Raw genomic sequence first — 18,149 nt, forward strand, 5'->3', positions numbered from 1 at the left:
TGTGGCTGTGTCTATGTATAGGGCGTGTGCAAATATTGAGGTGTGTGTATGCATCTGTACTGTTGAAGTGTTCACGAGTCTGTGTGAAGGGGCTTCTATGTTTGTGTGTGAATGTTATAGTTGTCAAATTATTTGTAATCGTTTTACCGCTAACATAGAGAGAGCCATACAGAAAATACGGAATGACAGAAAAGAGACGGTGAAAAGGAAAGCAAAAAAGAGACGGAACCAGCTTTGCGAAGGGGCAGCTGGAAATGATCTAGATTCTAGACAAAAGACGAGAGGGAAACCCGAGCAATGCAGGCAGAGAGAGTGAGGGTTCGAGAAAAGAATGAGGCGTTGCGGTTCTCTTTCTGCCTCTGGCCCCTCCTACCTGGGATGATCCCTCGCGTGAGGAAAAGGGAGAAGACACGGTTTTGACGTAAAAGGGCAGGTTTTGGGATCAACTTCAGCTACACGAGTGCAAATTGTGAGTTCAGGAAAGGCATTGTGTCATTCCTTCAGAAGAATGAATTTAAAAAAAATGCTTCCGTGCGGCGCTGATTGACAGCATGCGCTGAGACCCGAGTATATAAGGGGAAAACAGCTTGGGGAGCCACTAGAAGCCCTGCCTTCATCCGGAGCGATTCTGGCGGGCTGCGATTGGGAGGGTTTCAGCGCTGCTTCACATCAGCTACGCTCTGACTTTTCGCTGGGATTTCACGTGGCGCGCGCGCACACAAACCTAAATCAGCTGCGGATCTTTTATATAAGGTAAGGACCACTCTTTTTTTCGGCCGTGTTCCAATATTTTGGAAGTTTATTATGAAACCCCTTTGTATGCCCTCTGATGGTAAAATCCTTCAAACCAACTCAGGCTGGATAAACGTCTGCTTCTTCAAACAATGTGCCACCTCCAAGGATTTCTTTGGAAAATTCCTTCTTGGGGCGTTTTGAGTTTCAAGGGCACCGTCCTGCGACCACTGCAGGCGAAATAATGCCCTCACCTGCGAATATTTAGAAGAACTGGACACATGGATAAAGACATTGCATCCGAGCCGGACTAAGAACCTTCCTAAAACATCCCTGGCAGAAATGATAAATTCAGCTCCCACGACGTGCGCGCGCTAGAACCAGAGCAACCTTTTAAAGTTGGCATCGGTTCGCTTAACGTGCACCACCACTCCTGGAGACCGGTCCATGTGTCAAAACCAGCCTCCCAGGGGATTGCCGGTTGGCCAGGTTGCCAGTCGGGCCATGCATTGCATCATCTATTAGTGGAATTAATTACATAACTGAACATCGTCCTACATGTATAGGCTCGTTATAAACTGATGTGCCATTTCACTGACGAGGTGTTGATAGGGATCGAGAGGGGTCGATTATAATCGATATGAACAACAAATCGGCGGTTATTACTTCATGTAAATCGAAGGTTAAACTGTCCTCGCTTAGGAAAACTGCCTGATGTCTTTTTAAGTTTAAGCCAAGGGAAACCCACTGGTGTTTAATGGTTGCTACTTTGGAGTTTGGCTACCAAGAGTGGCGGGGAATCAGTGACTGAGAATCAGCGGTCGAATTGCATAAAGAAAACTATGGGAGCTGTGATCCTGGGTACAATGAGGGCGTGGTGAGAAAGTGTGGGGGCGGGGTCACAGACGTGGCTAAAATGAACACAATATTCTATAACTTTTTTGTTGGCCTTTTACGAACAGGCAACTTAATAGAACATGTAATGCACACACCTTAAATGAAAAAAGAATTGCAACTTGAAGTTACTTGAGGGAAATGCATTTTTCTGGTGGGACAGCTCGGTAGGTTACTGTTATCTCTTCAGCTGTCTGTGGTTGTAAGGGCATGCTCGCTGATTTGAACTCCTGTCGGCGCACTGGGGAAGGAGTGATGTGTACTAAGTACATTTACATTTCTTTTAGTACACAGGCCCCCTAGAATGGAGGCTTGTTTCTTCTTTATCTGCTTCTCCTTTCTTTCGATTCATCGTCCCTTCTTCCCTTTCTGACTGCGGCAACTCAACTGTTCAGGAATGGTTATTTGTTAAATAAAAAGGATGGCGACTGTTTTGATCCAATTATTACAACTTGGGAACGTTGTTCCGCCGTTGCCCTGTCCACTTTGATCTCTGCTGCTATAGTTGTTGTCAGCTCTACGTAGGTTGGTGTTTCTGATGAGTGCTCAGACTCCTCAGCACTGTACTTGCCATGAATACATGTGGGTGCTCGCATGCACCCAGTGTGGTAGCGAGTCAAGGGTCTACATGGGCAGTCCACAGCAAGGGCGTAGTGAAGCACCTGCTATATCAGTAGAATCACTTCCTCTTGATGGCCTATCTTAGACTTTGATCTGTGACCCCCAGGTCACATGATAGAAGCTAATACATGCTAACTTGACAGAACAGTAACGTGGAGCAAAGGAGTACCTGGCCCCAAACACTTGAGAGAATGATGAAAATGGCAAACGGAGTGAGAAAACAAAAAAGAATACAGGACATAACATTGTAAAAAAGTAAACAATTATATAGAAAGAAAGGAAGCAGCAATGAAAGAAGCAAGAAAGGGCTAAAGAGGAATTAAAAGAAGCAAACATAATAAAAGAATTACAGAAGGGACAGAATAGTGAATAGAAGGGGAGGAAGATTGATAGGAAAACGATAATAAAGGAAGACAAATTCATGAAGAATGAGTGGAACTGGGGAAAAGTGGAAGGAAGGAAAGAAAATGAAATTAGAATATAAAAATGGGCAGAAAGATAGCAAGAAGGTGAGGCAGAATGAAAGAAGAATGGTGAGAAAGAAAAAAGTTTTGGCAGGATATATGAAAGAGGAATGAAAGAATGATATAAAGAAAGGAAAGAATGAATGACAGACAGAAAAAAAGGGGTGAAAAATGAAAGGGAAAAAGATGGAAAGAAGAAAATAAAGATATAACAAAAAAAGGCTGTTCGGAAAATTCTTTGAAAATAGTGCTTTACATGCATCATTTGAACCATTGTTTCCCCTGTGGAACAATTCCCATAGACCTTCATAGAAATGATTGGGAACGCTCACTTTGGTTGCTTGTTCACTGCCATTTTATTCAAAAAGGGGGATATTTTATTTTTCTGGCTACTCCATTGGTCCAGAGCATGTTAGATTGTGTCGGTTATGGTGTAAACGCATGGCTAGGGGAGTCTTGTTGTGCATATGTATCCAAACTCTTAGGGCCTAATTATGAGTTTGACGGTCCGACTGCATGACCACCGTTATGGCAGTCAGGAGAATGCCGCCAAGCCAGCTGCGTCCCAACTGCCGTATTATGATTACACCTCCAGTCTGTCGGTGTTGTTTTGCCTGCGCCATGGCAGCGACATGTTTCGGCTCATAGGCAGCCTTAAGCACAACTTGCACATATTGTGCACTGTGTACCATACACCATGTCATGCATGGCACACAATGCATACGCAACAGTGCACAACATGTGAAACTGTGACTTTGCCCAATGGGCAAAATTGCCCTGGGCCCTGTTTGGGGCCACATCTCTGCCTTTCCACCAACCTTTTCAGGACGGGGTCCCGCCATGAAAAGGTCGGCAGAAAGGCAGGTCATGATTGGGACAGCGGTGCCGGCATCGCATCTGCCTAACTTTCCCGTCACCTTCCCCACCACCGCTGCAGTGGGATCTGGCAGTGGCATCAGTCTTGTGGCAGTCTGGCCGCCATGGTCATAATCGGGCAGTTGGACCACAGAGGAGGTGGCGGTCAGACAGACACGGCGAGTACAGTGGTCTTCGGACCGCTGTGCTCGTAATCAGGCCCTTATTCTCAACAAGTATGAGGGGCCATGGCATGGGGTAAATGCATCAGGCTAAAGGGACATGCGGTAGCTTAGAGTGGTATGAAAGCCTACACTCAACGAGCATGTGGTACCTTAATATGGTATGATGGCGGTCTACTCAAAGAACAGAGGAAGTTCAGTGTATTGTGCATGCCTTCCTAAGACTCGAAGGGCATGAAGTGCCTCAGTGCGCATGAGTGCTCCAGTCTCAAGGAGCCTGAGCGTGGGATTAATTCCTTAGGCACAAGGGACAAGGGGTGTTTTAGGATGGCATGAATGTAGTTAGGCTGAAGAGGCATAAGGAGGTGTAGACAGATTGCCTTAGACTCAAAAAGCATGAGGTATCTTGGCAGAGCACTACTGCCTTCTCTTCAAAAGGCGTGGGTACTTCCGAATGGTGTAAATGCGGACAGTGCATTCAAGGGACATTAAGTACCTCATCACATCACGAACAACTTTGGCGCCAGCCTCAGCATGGCATGAATGCGACATGCTGGAGGGTGTGGTGTATGTCTGCGTGGCATTAATATACGGCTCACTTGTGACAAACATTTGCTTGCAAACAAAGTGGTGTGAAGGGGAACCTTCAGAGAGGGTTGGTGTGACGTCAATTCAGGTCAGAGTCTTTGTCTTTCTCTGTGTGACCTGATCTGATGCCGGAATCTGTGGCCAGACAAACATTTCCAGCATGGACTTGTTCCCAGTGGGATGATGTGCCTTTGAACGCCGGAGCTCATTGTGTCTGCTGCATTCATTCGACAGCAGTGTGCCCGTCCCGCAGGCGGTCAGGGGAGCTCGCGCTTCGAGAGGAGCCTGGTACACCCTGCCGGTCCCGGACCGCTAGTCTGGTACATTGGATCTACTATTTGTAACCTGCGTGGATGCGGACGTTCCTCTCTCACAATTCATGTGTGATTTACAAACGAATTTGTGATTTTTCAAAAGTTTACAATTACCCTGTTATGCAAGTAGACAGGATTCAAGCGATCACAGAAGCAGGTCTTGTGCGGCGCAAAAGTGATTTAAAAGGCTCAAGAGCTAGTGGGGTGCTATGTGCAGCTGGGAGGGGGTGTATTATTTACACAGCTGGCATTGTGTTCGGCAGATGTGCAGCTTCCAGTCCCAATCCGAGTGCGTTCCTGGTTTTAATTTCAGCATTGTAATCTGTTCTCGCTCTCCAATGGCGATTCTTTGTGTGACTAATTCTATGTTTGCTTTATGTACAGGAGTTATGCTACAGAGGAGCTGTCTGTTTTGGCTGCCTGTTTTCCTGAGTCTATTGGCTTCTTCGCACGCTCAAGGTAATTCCCAAAACAGCGCGTGTTATTTCCAATAGTCTGCACACTCTAGAGGCCAGTGACACATAGCACACTCGCTGAGACAGCAGAGCGGGGTCAGGGCTTAGTTAACGCAAACCATAACTCACATATTTTGCAGCCTAGCCTAATGGCATTTACTAATCAAACCCAGATGTTGCCTGGGCGGCTTTAGAGTGCAGAATACCACCGAGGCTGCGCATAGACTGTCAGTACATCCATAAATGGAAACATTTATTTTTTATTTTTACAGTTTTATGTATCCGAAGCTGGAGCTCTGTACATGAGCACCGGTTACGTTTTTTTTTTTTTTTTTAACTACGGGTGATTAAGTGATTTGCCCAGAATCACAGGATTTTGAGCTGACACCGAGACTCGAACATGGTTTCCTGTTCCAAAGTCGGCAGTTCAGGCCCTAAGGCCACATCTTCTCCCACATCCTAACCAACTCGGTGACACAATCCTGTTGTAAGAAAGCGATAGTTTTACTATTGTGTGACTTTTCGGCAGTGTCGTATTGGGAGAGAAAATAGGCCTGGGAAACAAAATAAAAGTGTCCCCTTTAGTAAATTAGATAGCTAAGAAAAGGGCCCCATGTTTGCAAATTGGGGCAGTTGTGAACTTGTAAAGATATGCTGTATATGCATTTTGCAAAGTACAGGAGACTGCGTGGATTTGAGTTTGCTGCAGGCAACATTATCGTCATCGGGAAAATCAACACTAAACAATGTGAGCAGCAGAGAAGTAAACAAGCCCACAAACAGCCAAAAGACCAGTCCACACCACGTGCTTTCAGATCAGCCCCTAGGACTCTGTCTGATTGCCCTCTGGGTAGGGCCCTGGAAATATGTCATTCCAGGCTTATCCCATAATTATGGTTTTGCCGCATTTGCCAAATAATCCATCACCTGTTGCATAATCTCAATTTTAACAAAAACATCTTTTTCTAGCTCAAACGGGTCAAAATTGACTAAAAACATGGTGATATGGGTTTGCATGCAGTGGAGTTCCCTTTGTAAGTGTTAACTGGTCATCTTTATATTGCTATTTCTGTACTTGGTTGTTAAACTGGTACTAATGAGGTTAAATCTCAACACAGAGCAGTTATACTCAAAGTAAGGCGGGGGTGGCCCTCTTGACCTTTACATGCGGCCCCCTGGTCAACAGCAGCACTGGGATCCTGTTTTCTTAACTCAGTACTAACAATGAGAAATAAGTTAAAATAACATGCAAGCCTTTAGTCAAAGGTTAATTGAAGTTAAAGAAAATAAGTAGCTAGGTTATTCTCCGCCACTTCATTTTAGAAACATCTTTATTTTTAAAGACTTTGCTGCAAAAGTGTAAAAATATGATAAGGTCTGTTCAAAATTCAAAAAGCGTATTTCATTAACATGTAAAACCGTTTCACCTTAGTACATCACATTAAATCAGTGGATTGAGAAGTATTTTGTTTCAAAAGTAATACTTTTCAAACACAAATTTATAAACATTCCTTCTTACTCCCACCCTGACATCAATGTGTTTAGGCTGGATTTGTATCATACATGAGCAACATTATAGATTATTGAATGAAACACAGGAGAAGGTTTTGAACAATACACATCCTGAAGTGATGTATTTCAATTTCCTTTTATAAGATGCAATGAAGAAAGAGGAGGTAACTGAAAAAAAAACATTTGCCTAAGATCACACAATTTGGTAAAGTGGGGAAGCAGGGATTCATCACAGGTTTTCTCGTTTCACATTGTGCAATTCAATCACAAGAGGTGTATGCTTTGCTTCCCCTACACCCACCTTACTGGCACCATCCTCTCGGAGCACCTGCTCCTGACCACCATCCTACTGACATCAATACGGCCCTCGGTCACATCAGACAACACTTTTTAGCCCCTGGGAAAATGTTTGTGAGTACTCATGGCCCAGACAGTATTACCATGAGAAAAACTAACACACATTGAAGTGATGGCATCAAAAATGTGCCTCGTTTTGCCACATGATTTGCCTTCTCTTGCTGCTTCATTAAGTCTACCGTGTCGCATAATTTGGTGCTCCCTTATTACATAATTCAAGTGGCCCTGCTTATGGGTTAGTCAGACCCTGACTACCGTTTAAGACATCTCTAATCTTAAGGGAGCAGCAAAACAGGTTGTGACATCTCTAAGATATGCATGTCACTCTGACTGCATTTGTAGAAAAAGAAATGAAGCTCACCCAAATACATAAGGCAACACATTTTGGATTGAAAATCATGATTCGATTGCTGAAATGAAGCAAAACTGCGTTTCAAGGCTGTGCCCTTGTTATGTAAAGCCTGGCGTGATGGTGCGTGTTCCTAGAAGAAGAACGCACTGAAACGCATTGTGCCAAGGTGGTGGTTCAAGCCTTGCCCATCAGATCACATGCTAGGAATCTTGCCAATGTGATAACGCATGATGGCCATTCATAAAATGAAGCAAACGCGCCCTTTTGATGGCAGCAATTTCGACCTCCTAAAAAAGGTGCCCAGAGGAAAAGTGCCAAGGCGGTGGTTCAAGCCTTGCCCATCAGATCACATGCTAGGATTCTTGCCAATGTGATAACGCATGATGGCCATTCATAAAATGAAGCAAACGCGCCCTTTTGATGGCAGCAATTTCGACCTCCTAAAAAAGGCGCCCAGAGGAAAAGTGTAAAAACGCACTGAAACGCATTGTGCCAAGGCGGTGGTTCAAGCCTTGCCCATCGGATCACATGCTAGGAATCTTGCCAATGTGATAACGCATGATGGCCATTCATAAAATGAAGCAAACGCGCCCTTTTGATGGCAGCAATTTCGACCTCCTAAAAAAGGCGCCCAGAGGAAAAGTGTAAAAACGCACTGAAACGCATTGTGCCAAGGCGGTGGTTCAAGCCTTGCCCATCGGATCACATGCTAGGATTCTTGCCAATGTGATAACGCATGATGGCCATTCATAAAATGAAGCAAACGCGCCCTTTTGATGGCAGCAATTTCGACCTCCTAAAAAAGGCGCCCAGAGGAAAAGTGTAAAAACGCACTGAAACGCATTGTGCCAAGGCGGTGGTTCAAGCCTTGCCCATCGGATCACATGCTAGGAATCTTGCCAATGTGATAACGCATGATGGCCATTCATAAAATGAAGCAAACGCGCCCTTTTGATGGCAGCAATTTCGACCTCCTAAGAAAGGCGCCCAGAGGAAAAGTGTGGGCGCGTTTTGAGGTCATCCGAACCGTCCAACCCATGCACCTTAGGGCATTGTGCGCCACTGCTGTAATTCTCAAGACAGCCACAGGTTGGTCTGCGCTGTCTCCTTACCGATAGGAACCCTTTATCGCCATATATATTTCCCCACCCCCTATTCTTTATTTGCCCTGCCGTGCGCACATCCATTTTAATTTTGTGGGGGAAGTGATAGGTGTCTGAGTCTGACGGCCGTGGAACCAGCAAGAGAAAAGGCAAACATACGTTGCTTAAAACAGTAATTATAAGATCACACGTTTGCATCGCAATGAGAAATTTTCTGATGGCTGCCAAAATGAATGCCAGAGAATAAACGGTAGTCGTTTTAGTCACCTGTGGTTTTCCACCGATGCCTATCTGTGTGCACGAGAACTGTCACATTGTACTGTAGAATACTCTGCGTGCCTTAACATTACAAGTGACGGTTGTTTTTTTTAAGTATTTAATTGTCACTGTGCATTAGGATATTCATGTATCTTCTTGGGTTCCAAGATTAATGAGACAAACTAGTAATGCCACCGTTAACTATCACATCATGCCCCTTTTAAGATTGTAAAATATGTAAAAGTTTATGCAAAGGCGGTGGTAATAACCACATAGTGTAAGCAGCTCGGTGGAATACATTGAACCTGAACCCAAGCAAGAGGGCAGAACCAAATGACACCCACTTCAGGAAAGACTCGAAATCGGATTTGTCCGTTTCTCATGTGACTAAAATCCTCACACTCTGGGCCAGCGACTGGGGCAAGCATTTTACGGATTTAGCACAAATCCCCTGCCCCCACCCCCACCCCCCAAACTTACATGGTACATACGAAGTCATAGCGTTATCAATCAAAAGGTGACATTCAGCGCTTTATTTGACCATCGAACATATACCCATATATTTCATGGCGTTAAAAACCAATCATGCTTTTGACAGTGGCACCTTTTCTTTTCCTCGAATACTACTATGTTCCCGTCTTAATAATGCAGGTGATGCAAAACGCCACCATAAGGAAACGAGAAACATTCGTATTCTTTCCTAGCATACATCACGGTGAAACAAAGTGCACCGGTTGATAGGAAGAGAAAATAGTTTCCCATTAAAGAGGATGGCAAACTTTCTCGCATCCTGTGGCGCCTTAATTAAGCGTTATTTAACACTATCAAGAAATATGTTTTAATGAGAATGTATTTAAACTTTTGAATCTGAAAGCATGTTTCCCTAAAAATTCGAAATTGCAATCACACTCTATAGTGTGACTTCACGGGACACACATTTAGGTCTTGTGTTGCGATATGATAGATACATATATCAGGTCTTCTACTGCACTATCATGTTTTCTCACATCAATTGCCTTCCTCCTACTTGCCCAAGTTGATCAGAAGAGTATCCTTTAAAGAATCATTTGCACTTGTCTGTCTTCTTTTTAATTTTCTATTTTCCTACCATTCCAGATGGCGAAAAAGAAGATGAGACTACCTTCGACCTATTCGAAGTCAGTAACATAAACAGGAAGACTGTAGGAGCAAAACTATTTCGAGGCCAAGACCTCCACTCCCCCGCATACCGTTTCGTTCGCTTTGATCACATACCCCCTGTAAAGAAGGATGTACTCAAAAGGATTATTTATCTGATGCAACAGAATGAGGGGTTCATACTTACAGCTTGTGTGAAGCAGGACAGAAAATCTAGGGGTACTATTGTGGCTTTGGAGGGCCCGGAGCTCACCCAGAGGCAGTTTGAGCTTGTTTCCAATGGACGAGCCAACACCATGGACCTTATATATTGGATTGATGGCTCCCAAAATATGATATCCTTGGAGGATGTGGATATCGCTGACTCTCAATGGAAAAATATAACCATACAAGTGACGGCAGATAGTTACAATCTCTACATTGGCTGCGACCTGATTGACAGTTTCCCCTTGGAGGAACCGTTCTATGACCATCTGATTGCTGACAACAGTCGAATGTATGTGGCAAAAGGGTCCATTAGAGAGAACCATTTCCGGGTGAGTAATCAAAAGGATGTCTAATTAAGGCTACTGTGAGAGGAGAAGAATCAGAATGCTATCTATTAATGTCTAAAAGTATATTGTGTACAAGTATGAAGTTTGCTTATACAGGAAACATTGATTTAACTAAAGAGACATCTTTAATAACAGCTTATCAAGATTATATCACTCACCTAGAAGCCTTTGTGAGGCAGTTATTTGATTGTGTTGAAAGATTATTACTTTAAGTTTCTAAGCATAACTTGGAGAAAGTATTGAGCGAGTCAGTTTGGCCTGAAGTCTTACTCAATATCAAGATTCATAGAATGCTATGATGACCTAAAGTGAGAAGAGCACATAGGTGCCATTAAGAGAGCCGTGAGTCCAGTATGATGCAGAGCTCCACCTTTCTTTAATCATGATGAAAACTCTATGAGGTGCAGAATAAATCAAGATGCAAAGTCATTGTGATCCTAAGATTGGGTGTAACACCACCCCAGAATGGTCTTACTTCATCGAATAGAATGCAGTAAAATGTTGTTTCCCAAATCAAGGCACAGATGACTTTACTTTTGAATCTTACTCAAGTGATTTGCATGTAGGTCGGTTAAATCAAAAGGTCATTATCCAAATATCACATTTTATCTCAGAATACACCCCAGGCTCAAACAAGCTGCCTATATCAATTGACAGTCTCAATAACATAATGCAAATATTGATATCTTTGGGGTGGTGCTATTAATATACAGTGTGTTATACTGCATAATAGTTGATGATTTGCAACATTTTGGAGGCCATCAAAGCAGAGTTAGCACATGAGGAGCCGAGTCTGTCTCTGGCAGTCAGATAGAAAGAGCTGAGTTGAATTAGTAGAGGGATGTCTCTTATACGGGTGTGTGTATGGAGACTTCAATTTGTGGAAATGGAGTTTTCAATGGCTTTCTGAATGGGAGGTTTCATTCCTTTTTCTCAGGGTTATTAAATACTGAAGTAGTGGTAGACTGTTCAGGTCCCCATCCTCCAAGCTTTGGGTGCTTAATTCATAGTTTGTGGCAGGAGTTTTCTGCTTGGATATGAATTTACCTTGAAGTAATGAAAAGACAAGAGGCGTTTGTCAAACCAGGAACAAGTTGGTTTAATTAAACGCAGCAGCCGGGAGAGCAGCAACAGAGGCATGTCTGAAGACTGTCGATGTACAGCGGTTTTGGCCAACATTATGTACAACAAACCGATTACACACTCTTGTAATGCACGTATATCTGGACCTAGTCATGATCCATAAATTCAACCATCTGATAAGGGGACACAGGTGGCTCTCGATTTTGTCGAGATCTAATGTGGGCCAGTATGTATGTGTTCAGATGTTCGGTGTGGTGAGTGCGTGATCACTGCATGTAGTGTGCATGCTGTGTTGTGATTGGCTGAGGGGTCCTAACTACATGTGACATCTAGCTTTGTGGTATTTTGAGAATGCGCAGCCCTTTGGCCAAATTATTTTTATTGGGGCCAATCTTCTTAGACCTTTTGTGATGTAGCTCCCCATCTGTTTGATAAATCTGGGTTTCCCTCTTTGGCATTTGTCTTAGGGCTAAGTCTAACCCCACCTGTGACATATCATTTGGTAGACTTGGGTTTGGGTCACAGGGTCTGTCTGACTACATATCTCTGACTTGAGGTTGATGGGCAGGTCATCTCGGGTGGATTTGACAGCAATGATACAATTTCGTTCTTACATGTACATATAACAAGTTGGTCATTTATACAGCATTTACCGACATTCTCATTATTATGCATGCATTTGTCATGGCGTACATCAACCTAATAATTACTGGGATTCACATTGTTATGTGTACATATATGATAGCATACATTGATATCGCATTCACCAGTATTGACATTATTTGCACATATATTATGGCATACATTGACAACACATTCCCCGATTATTAACATTCCCCCTCTAGTTTTTAACTACATTGTTCTCCGTCATGACAGGCACATTATTTGAGGCTGGCTGTGGTTCTGTTGTGTCTGCCATCCTTTCTCTAGCTATTTGTATACTACCCAATTAGAGGACTGCATTTTTAGAGTAATAAACCCCCACTTGTAGGAGGCCACATAATAGTAGTACGAAAATGTCAACCGAAAGCAATGACAGTCACAGTTTGGTCAACCACAGGGGTATCCTGGAAAAACTATGAAACCAGCCCTGCTCAGGAGCACCTCCCTCTTTCTTCATGTAGGCTTGTAGAGGATGCAGTGCTTGGATGGCGAGAGCGAGAGTTCAGTTTTGAGATCATTAACAGGAATAAACATGCAACAGGAAGTACTAATCTCGGCACACACTCCACCTTCTCAACCCTCCATGACGGTCATCAAATCCAATAGATACTGATGTTGCATCACCATGATAGCATTTAGGCCGAGCTCAGTGTCGTTAATCATCTTCAGTAGTTCCTACCTGTTATCTTCAACCAGTGAACGTTTCTTTTGTTTGCACAGTGAAGAAAGTTATAGACCCTCCTGTGTTCACTTGATTATCAGAAAACTGTCTGAATTCTACTAGAATGTCCTTGTACTGAGCCCAGACAAAATAGTCAGCAGTTCTTCTTCAAGCCTGATGCAACACAGTTGTTTTCATCTGTAGCGGAAGATAGCACAACTGAGACAGATCTTCTCCAGGGATGGCCAGCGTTGGAGCACGTCTGGTCATGAGGGTGCTGAGGCCCTGCCATCCAGGGACGAGCAGTGCATAGGCAAATTCTTCACATTGCCAATAGTAATCCATCAATGTGGAGTTGCTCCATTGCAGGTCTGGTATGTGCAGTATTGCTTCACAATTTTAATTTGTACCAAGCAATATTGTTCCTTTGCCTCTGAAACACAAAGAATACAGTGTAAGATTCTGTAAAATTGGGGGTTGCCCCTTCCCTTCCAACAATGTGTATCTATTTATTTCAGTATCCCAGATTTTGTGGCATGAGGTATCTGTGCCTGCCCTCTCCCATGGGACGCATTTTCTATAGCGTCATCGATGTGAATAGCCCTGCACTGGAATTCCATATCAGGGGCCCATTTGTCATTAAGAAAGGCTGCCCCACATATGTTAAATTCCACCCTGGGACCAAAGATTAAGGCTGGATCAGATGTATTTTTGCAATGATGTGGTGTTTTTTTACATCTAAGAACCTCTTTTCTACGAAGTCTCAGGGTCAAACAGTGTCATCCGCTATTGTGCTCCATCTGCGCATCCTATTTAGCTCAGTTTGAATGTAGCTACATTCGGTAAAAAGGTATAGTGCTGTGGGGTTGGTCTCATACCGGGTAATGTTTACTACTGCTCTATAGGGTTCTACTCTATTGGGTTGTATCTTGGAACTAATCCTACATATGTGCAGGTAGATGAAACATTTTACTTTTTTGGGGACTATCTCTTGGGATAAGTAAAGCCTATCTGCGCCTTTGGCATGGGGTATCAGCGAACAAATATAACATGAAATGTCCGTGGCTTGGGTGCCCACAGTGGTCATGTGCTGAAGCCATGTGTTGTCTAGGAGTGTGCTGTGTAGTGCGTGAGAATACTAGTGTTTGGTTCAGTCTAAGAGTAAGTGTAGTGGGAGAGATCCCTACGCAAGCGCTGCAAGAATGTCGAGGTAGGCTCCATGAAAGTAGGCAGATTTCCTGCTTCGGAGGGGCACATGAGCACCCATGCTCGCAAGAGAGTGTACAAAAATACATAAATACATAACTTTTAAAACATTCAGCGGTCTTGGGATGGTCTCCAGGAGAAATGTCTGCCGTCTGGGTTCCAATGGGTCTCTTAGCTTGATGCGGTGCAAAAGAGAGTCTGCTTGTAAAAAATTGTCCATAAAGGCAGCTTGCAGTCTGTGTTCCTGAACAATTGGGCCTTGTTGAAGTCCTTTTGGGAGTTTCGGCAGATGGGGTGGGTGGCTGCTGTAACTATGGTGCACATGCAGCTCGATTGCTGACCTGTTTGGATAAGAGCAGTGGGTTGTAGGTTAGCTTGGAAAAAACACATATCGTTATACAGTTTTTGGGAAATTCCTGTGCCTCCATTTTAGGGGTATATTCTGTAGCTTCAATATGTGTGAAGATTGTTAGTAGGGTACTGGAAGGAAGTGGCAATACGTTTAGGGAATGATGAGGTTAGGTTGCTTTAGGGTTATTTTGTGAGTAGTTTGGTCCCCCCGTTATGGCAGGGGAGAGTACTTTACTTTGCTGGCTGCATCCTTCAAATGTGTGTGTGTGTTTCATTTCATCAGTGTGTGGATTATGCTTTTGACCCGCATGTGCATTGTGCAATGTGAAGGGAAGTGATGTGTAATGATTTTTAGCATTTATTTGAGTAATGGCAATGTTTCCATTGTCACACGCTTGTCTCTTTTGTCTCTGCACGTGGCGTGTAATGAGGTTCTCCCTAATGAAGTTGGGTGATTTGGTTACGCCCTTTTTCTGGAAAGTTCAATTTTACTAGGTTACCTTTGTGCTTCTTTGTGCTGATTCTATTGTGTGTTTACCTTTAATTTTGGGTGATACCTTTTTCCAACCTATTACACTGAAGGTAGTCCGGGAGTTGTTCGAGGCCCCTCTGTGGCTCTGCAGGGGAGTGACTGGAATTGTGCTTATTTGCTGTACTTTTGACCAGAGTCGGGTATACGGTTAGGACTCCTCGTGATCGGCCCGATGGGGGTAATGCTAATAGCCATGATGGATTTTCCCTACAGTCTGGGTGTCATGCGATTGCTTGCTTTGGAGTTTTGAGGACAACCCTGACTTAGGTGTGTGGGAATCCTGGCTCCCGACACTGGAACATCTGTCTCATTTTGGAACTGCAAGGTTCCTTCCTTTCGGTGAAAACCCAGGGGTTGTTGAGGCCTACAGAGCTCGTCCAAGGCTGGATGTGGACGAGTGGATCTGATTGTCAGTTTTTATGCACCATTTGGGGGCCACCCACCCCCTCATCAGACTGTCTCCCTCTGGGGGCATGGCCAGAGATCCCTGCCCCAGGGGATCGACAGCAGAGAGAGACTCAGGCACCTGTGGGCACCTAGATGATGCACTCTAGTGCGGATTCACGATCGACATAGTTTACTGCTGCCCTAAAGTTGTTCTGCAAATGTAGGTAAGGAAATTTATCTGGAAAGGGTATGAAGGGGATATTTCATGTTGGGGGGATTTTGGACTTACTGCGTGTTTGCATTCTGTGATTGTGCAAGGGCATTGTCTCCCCAGACAGCCGCCTCTCCCTGCTGTGGTGGCGGCTGTGGCACTGGTCCTTGCTGGGCTGGGCTCCCTGTTTGCTGCAGCTGTTGCCATGTGTTCAGCCAACCACCCAGCCCTTGCTGAAGTGGGGTGGCTGTTGCCTGATTTCCCTGAGGTTGATTGTACGGTGCATTTGCATTGCTCTAGGCTTCAATTTAGAGATGCGTATTCTGTGGGGGCAGTCCCGGGATTATTCCTCTCTGCTTGTGATATGTTTTTAGGCAACAATAGTCGTTCCTGAGGTTTCCTCTGTAACAATGGTGGCACTTTCTGAGATCTGGTGCTTGCCAGCCTTTCGGCTCTCTGGTGCTAGCACTCTGTTGGAACCTTCTGAGGTTCTGCAACTGAGCCTCCTTCAAACCAGGTGCCACTTGCACGCTTATGGCCACTGCAGCCCTCTTGAGGGTGGTCTTACCCTGTTCTTGGTCATTCCAAGGAGGGCACTGTATGGGGGTCTGGATGCCCTGGTATTTCCCCCATGTGACAGGTAGAACACCTCCTTGGGGTGTTATTCCATTAGTCAGGCATGTCAAATTCCCTACAGAGGTCACTCGTCTGGGTACCGTACTTGGTAACAGCTATGGGCCCTCTGGCATGGGAAACTCACCACATGGCACAGAGCCACCTCGTCTGAGCCACTTTCTCACTTATGGAGGTGCCAGGATGGTGACAGAGGCTGAGCTGGCTAACCCCAGGGGTACTCGGAGTCTAGTGTCTACCTCCATTTTGCACATGCGCCTTGGGATGACTCCAAACCTAGCCTTGGAGGATTACGTAGGCATATGTGTGTCGTAGACTTCTGCCTCCAGCTCCTTGCGCACCTTAATTCTATCCTTTTGGCAGTTTTTACCAAGGGATGGTGTGCGCAACCTGCCTACTGCGGAGCCAATTTGCATAGCTCTAAGAGGCCTCCCGTGTATTCCAGGACTATCCCATTGAAGGGGGCTTGATGGACTGGGATCCCCCTGGCTGGTGTCCACGTGGCTTGGGAACGATCTGCTGGCTTGTGCTCTAGGATTGAGGTTTCAGGGGAAGATCAGACTATAATCCCTTTCTCAGTGGACAATCTTAGGTTGGACAGTAGGTCTTGTCCTAGTATATTGGTCAGGAGGAAGAATAATACAACAATTGTTCCCTTATTCCAACTTTCAACTCTAGTGGCTCTGTAAGGGGGAGCTTGGCCACAGAACCCAATATTTTGGCAGTGGTTTTTGAAATAGGGATGCTCCTTCCCGCATGCATGACATTGCCACCTCTTTATCCACCAGGAAGTGGTATGGTGTCTTGCTTATTAATATCGTAACCATGGTGCTCTCCTCAGAGCAAGCCGGAGCAGACAATGGGATGAGTGGGTCTTTGGGTACCTTGGTGGACTCTGGCATGTGCTCCCTGTTTTTTCCCTGGGTTGGTGGGACCCACCCTGCACTCTTGCCCTTGCTGTCTTGCTTAACATCACTAGTCCTGTAGTTGTGTAGGTTGTGAGTTGGGGCCGCTCCGAACTGGGCCCATAGATTAAACAGAGCCATTCTTCCAGCCCTCTCTTGACCTACTTATCTGGTCTGAATTAGGTCGGGGCAGAGTTTGCGGAGTTCCCTGTAGCGGAACTCTGCAAAGTGACCCAAAAACTCTGGCAAGCTATGTGGAGTGCCACGTACGGTAGAATGTGTTACCTCGCACTGTTCACATGGATTTTTAGCTCCAGGTGTTTGTCCTGGGCTGTAAAATCTGTGAAATTGGCATCACACGCAGCGTAAGATGGCACTGCTTCTTTCTGCCACTCGAGTAGAAGGTTCAGTTAAGCGACAGCTTCCTCAAAGAGAACAAAAGGTTTTTCATCACGAGCGGTAGCAACCATCCGTGACCGCCCGCATTAAAAAATCTCACTGGTAAGCAGTCTAGCTTTGGATTTTCCTCACTTGTGCTTACCAACTTACCATTGGGGAGTGCGAGCAAGGAAAAAACTCCACTACTCAGACTGTGGTTTTTCGGACCTCCGCGATCTCAGCGGAGCGCCAGAGTGCAAAAAACTCTGTGAGCGGAGTTCCCCGTTCAGGCCTAGCCTGCATGTTTGTTCTTCTATATTCTATTATGTTGGTGTTGAATGTTCTCCCCTCAGCCCAGGTGAATGAGTATGCCTCGGTATGTGCATCAAACCAAACAACGATGCCAATACTGATGATCACTTAATTATTATTCTGGTCAACTCATAAAAATGAATCTATGACAACCTGCAAAAATAATTTGAACTCTGTAGTTTATTTTAAAATACTTTTTTTCTTTTTTTGACTTAAAGTTTGTCCCAATTGAAAAAAAGTAGCATTATCGGAAAATACACTCAACAAACAAACTTATCATTTACTTTCCATAGACACCATACTCTCCCGTTATCCTCTTCTCACATTCAATGACTCCCATTCAGCCCCATTTATAACCCACACACTCTTCCAGCCAAACAAAGAAACCCTTCCTGGTTCAGCACACCTATTTTATAATTTAAAAACCAGAGTGGATAACCAAACAGCAA

General features: G+C 44.6%; 1 protein-coding gene across 2 annotated transcripts in view; it reads left to right on the plus strand.

Moving 5' to 3' along the window:
* Nucleotides 1–431: 431 nt before the first annotated feature.
* Nucleotides 432–18,149, plus strand: part of THBS2 (thrombospondin 2) — a 556,651-nt gene continuing 538,933 nt past the window's right edge. Inside the window, exons 1-3 of one of the 2 annotated variants that reach the window (XM_085612109.1) lie at nt 432–753; nt 5,035–5,109; nt 9,804–10,360. In XM_085612109.1, the coding sequence (XP_085468235.1) occupies nt 5,040–5,109; nt 9,804–10,360 (627 nt within the window). In that variant the 5' untranslated portion in view covers nt 432–753; nt 5,035–5,039. Of the gene's footprint in view, nt 754–4,637; nt 4,657–5,034; nt 5,110–9,803; nt 10,361–18,149 lie in introns of those variants that run through there. The other variant, XM_085612110.1, reaches the window with a different exon arrangement.

Source organism: Triturus cristatus, chromosome 6 (assembly GCF_964204655.1).
Source record: "Triturus cristatus chromosome 6, aTriCri1.1, whole genome shotgun sequence".
Classification (NCBI taxonomy): Eukaryota; Metazoa; Chordata; class Amphibia; order Caudata; family Salamandridae; genus Triturus; species Triturus cristatus.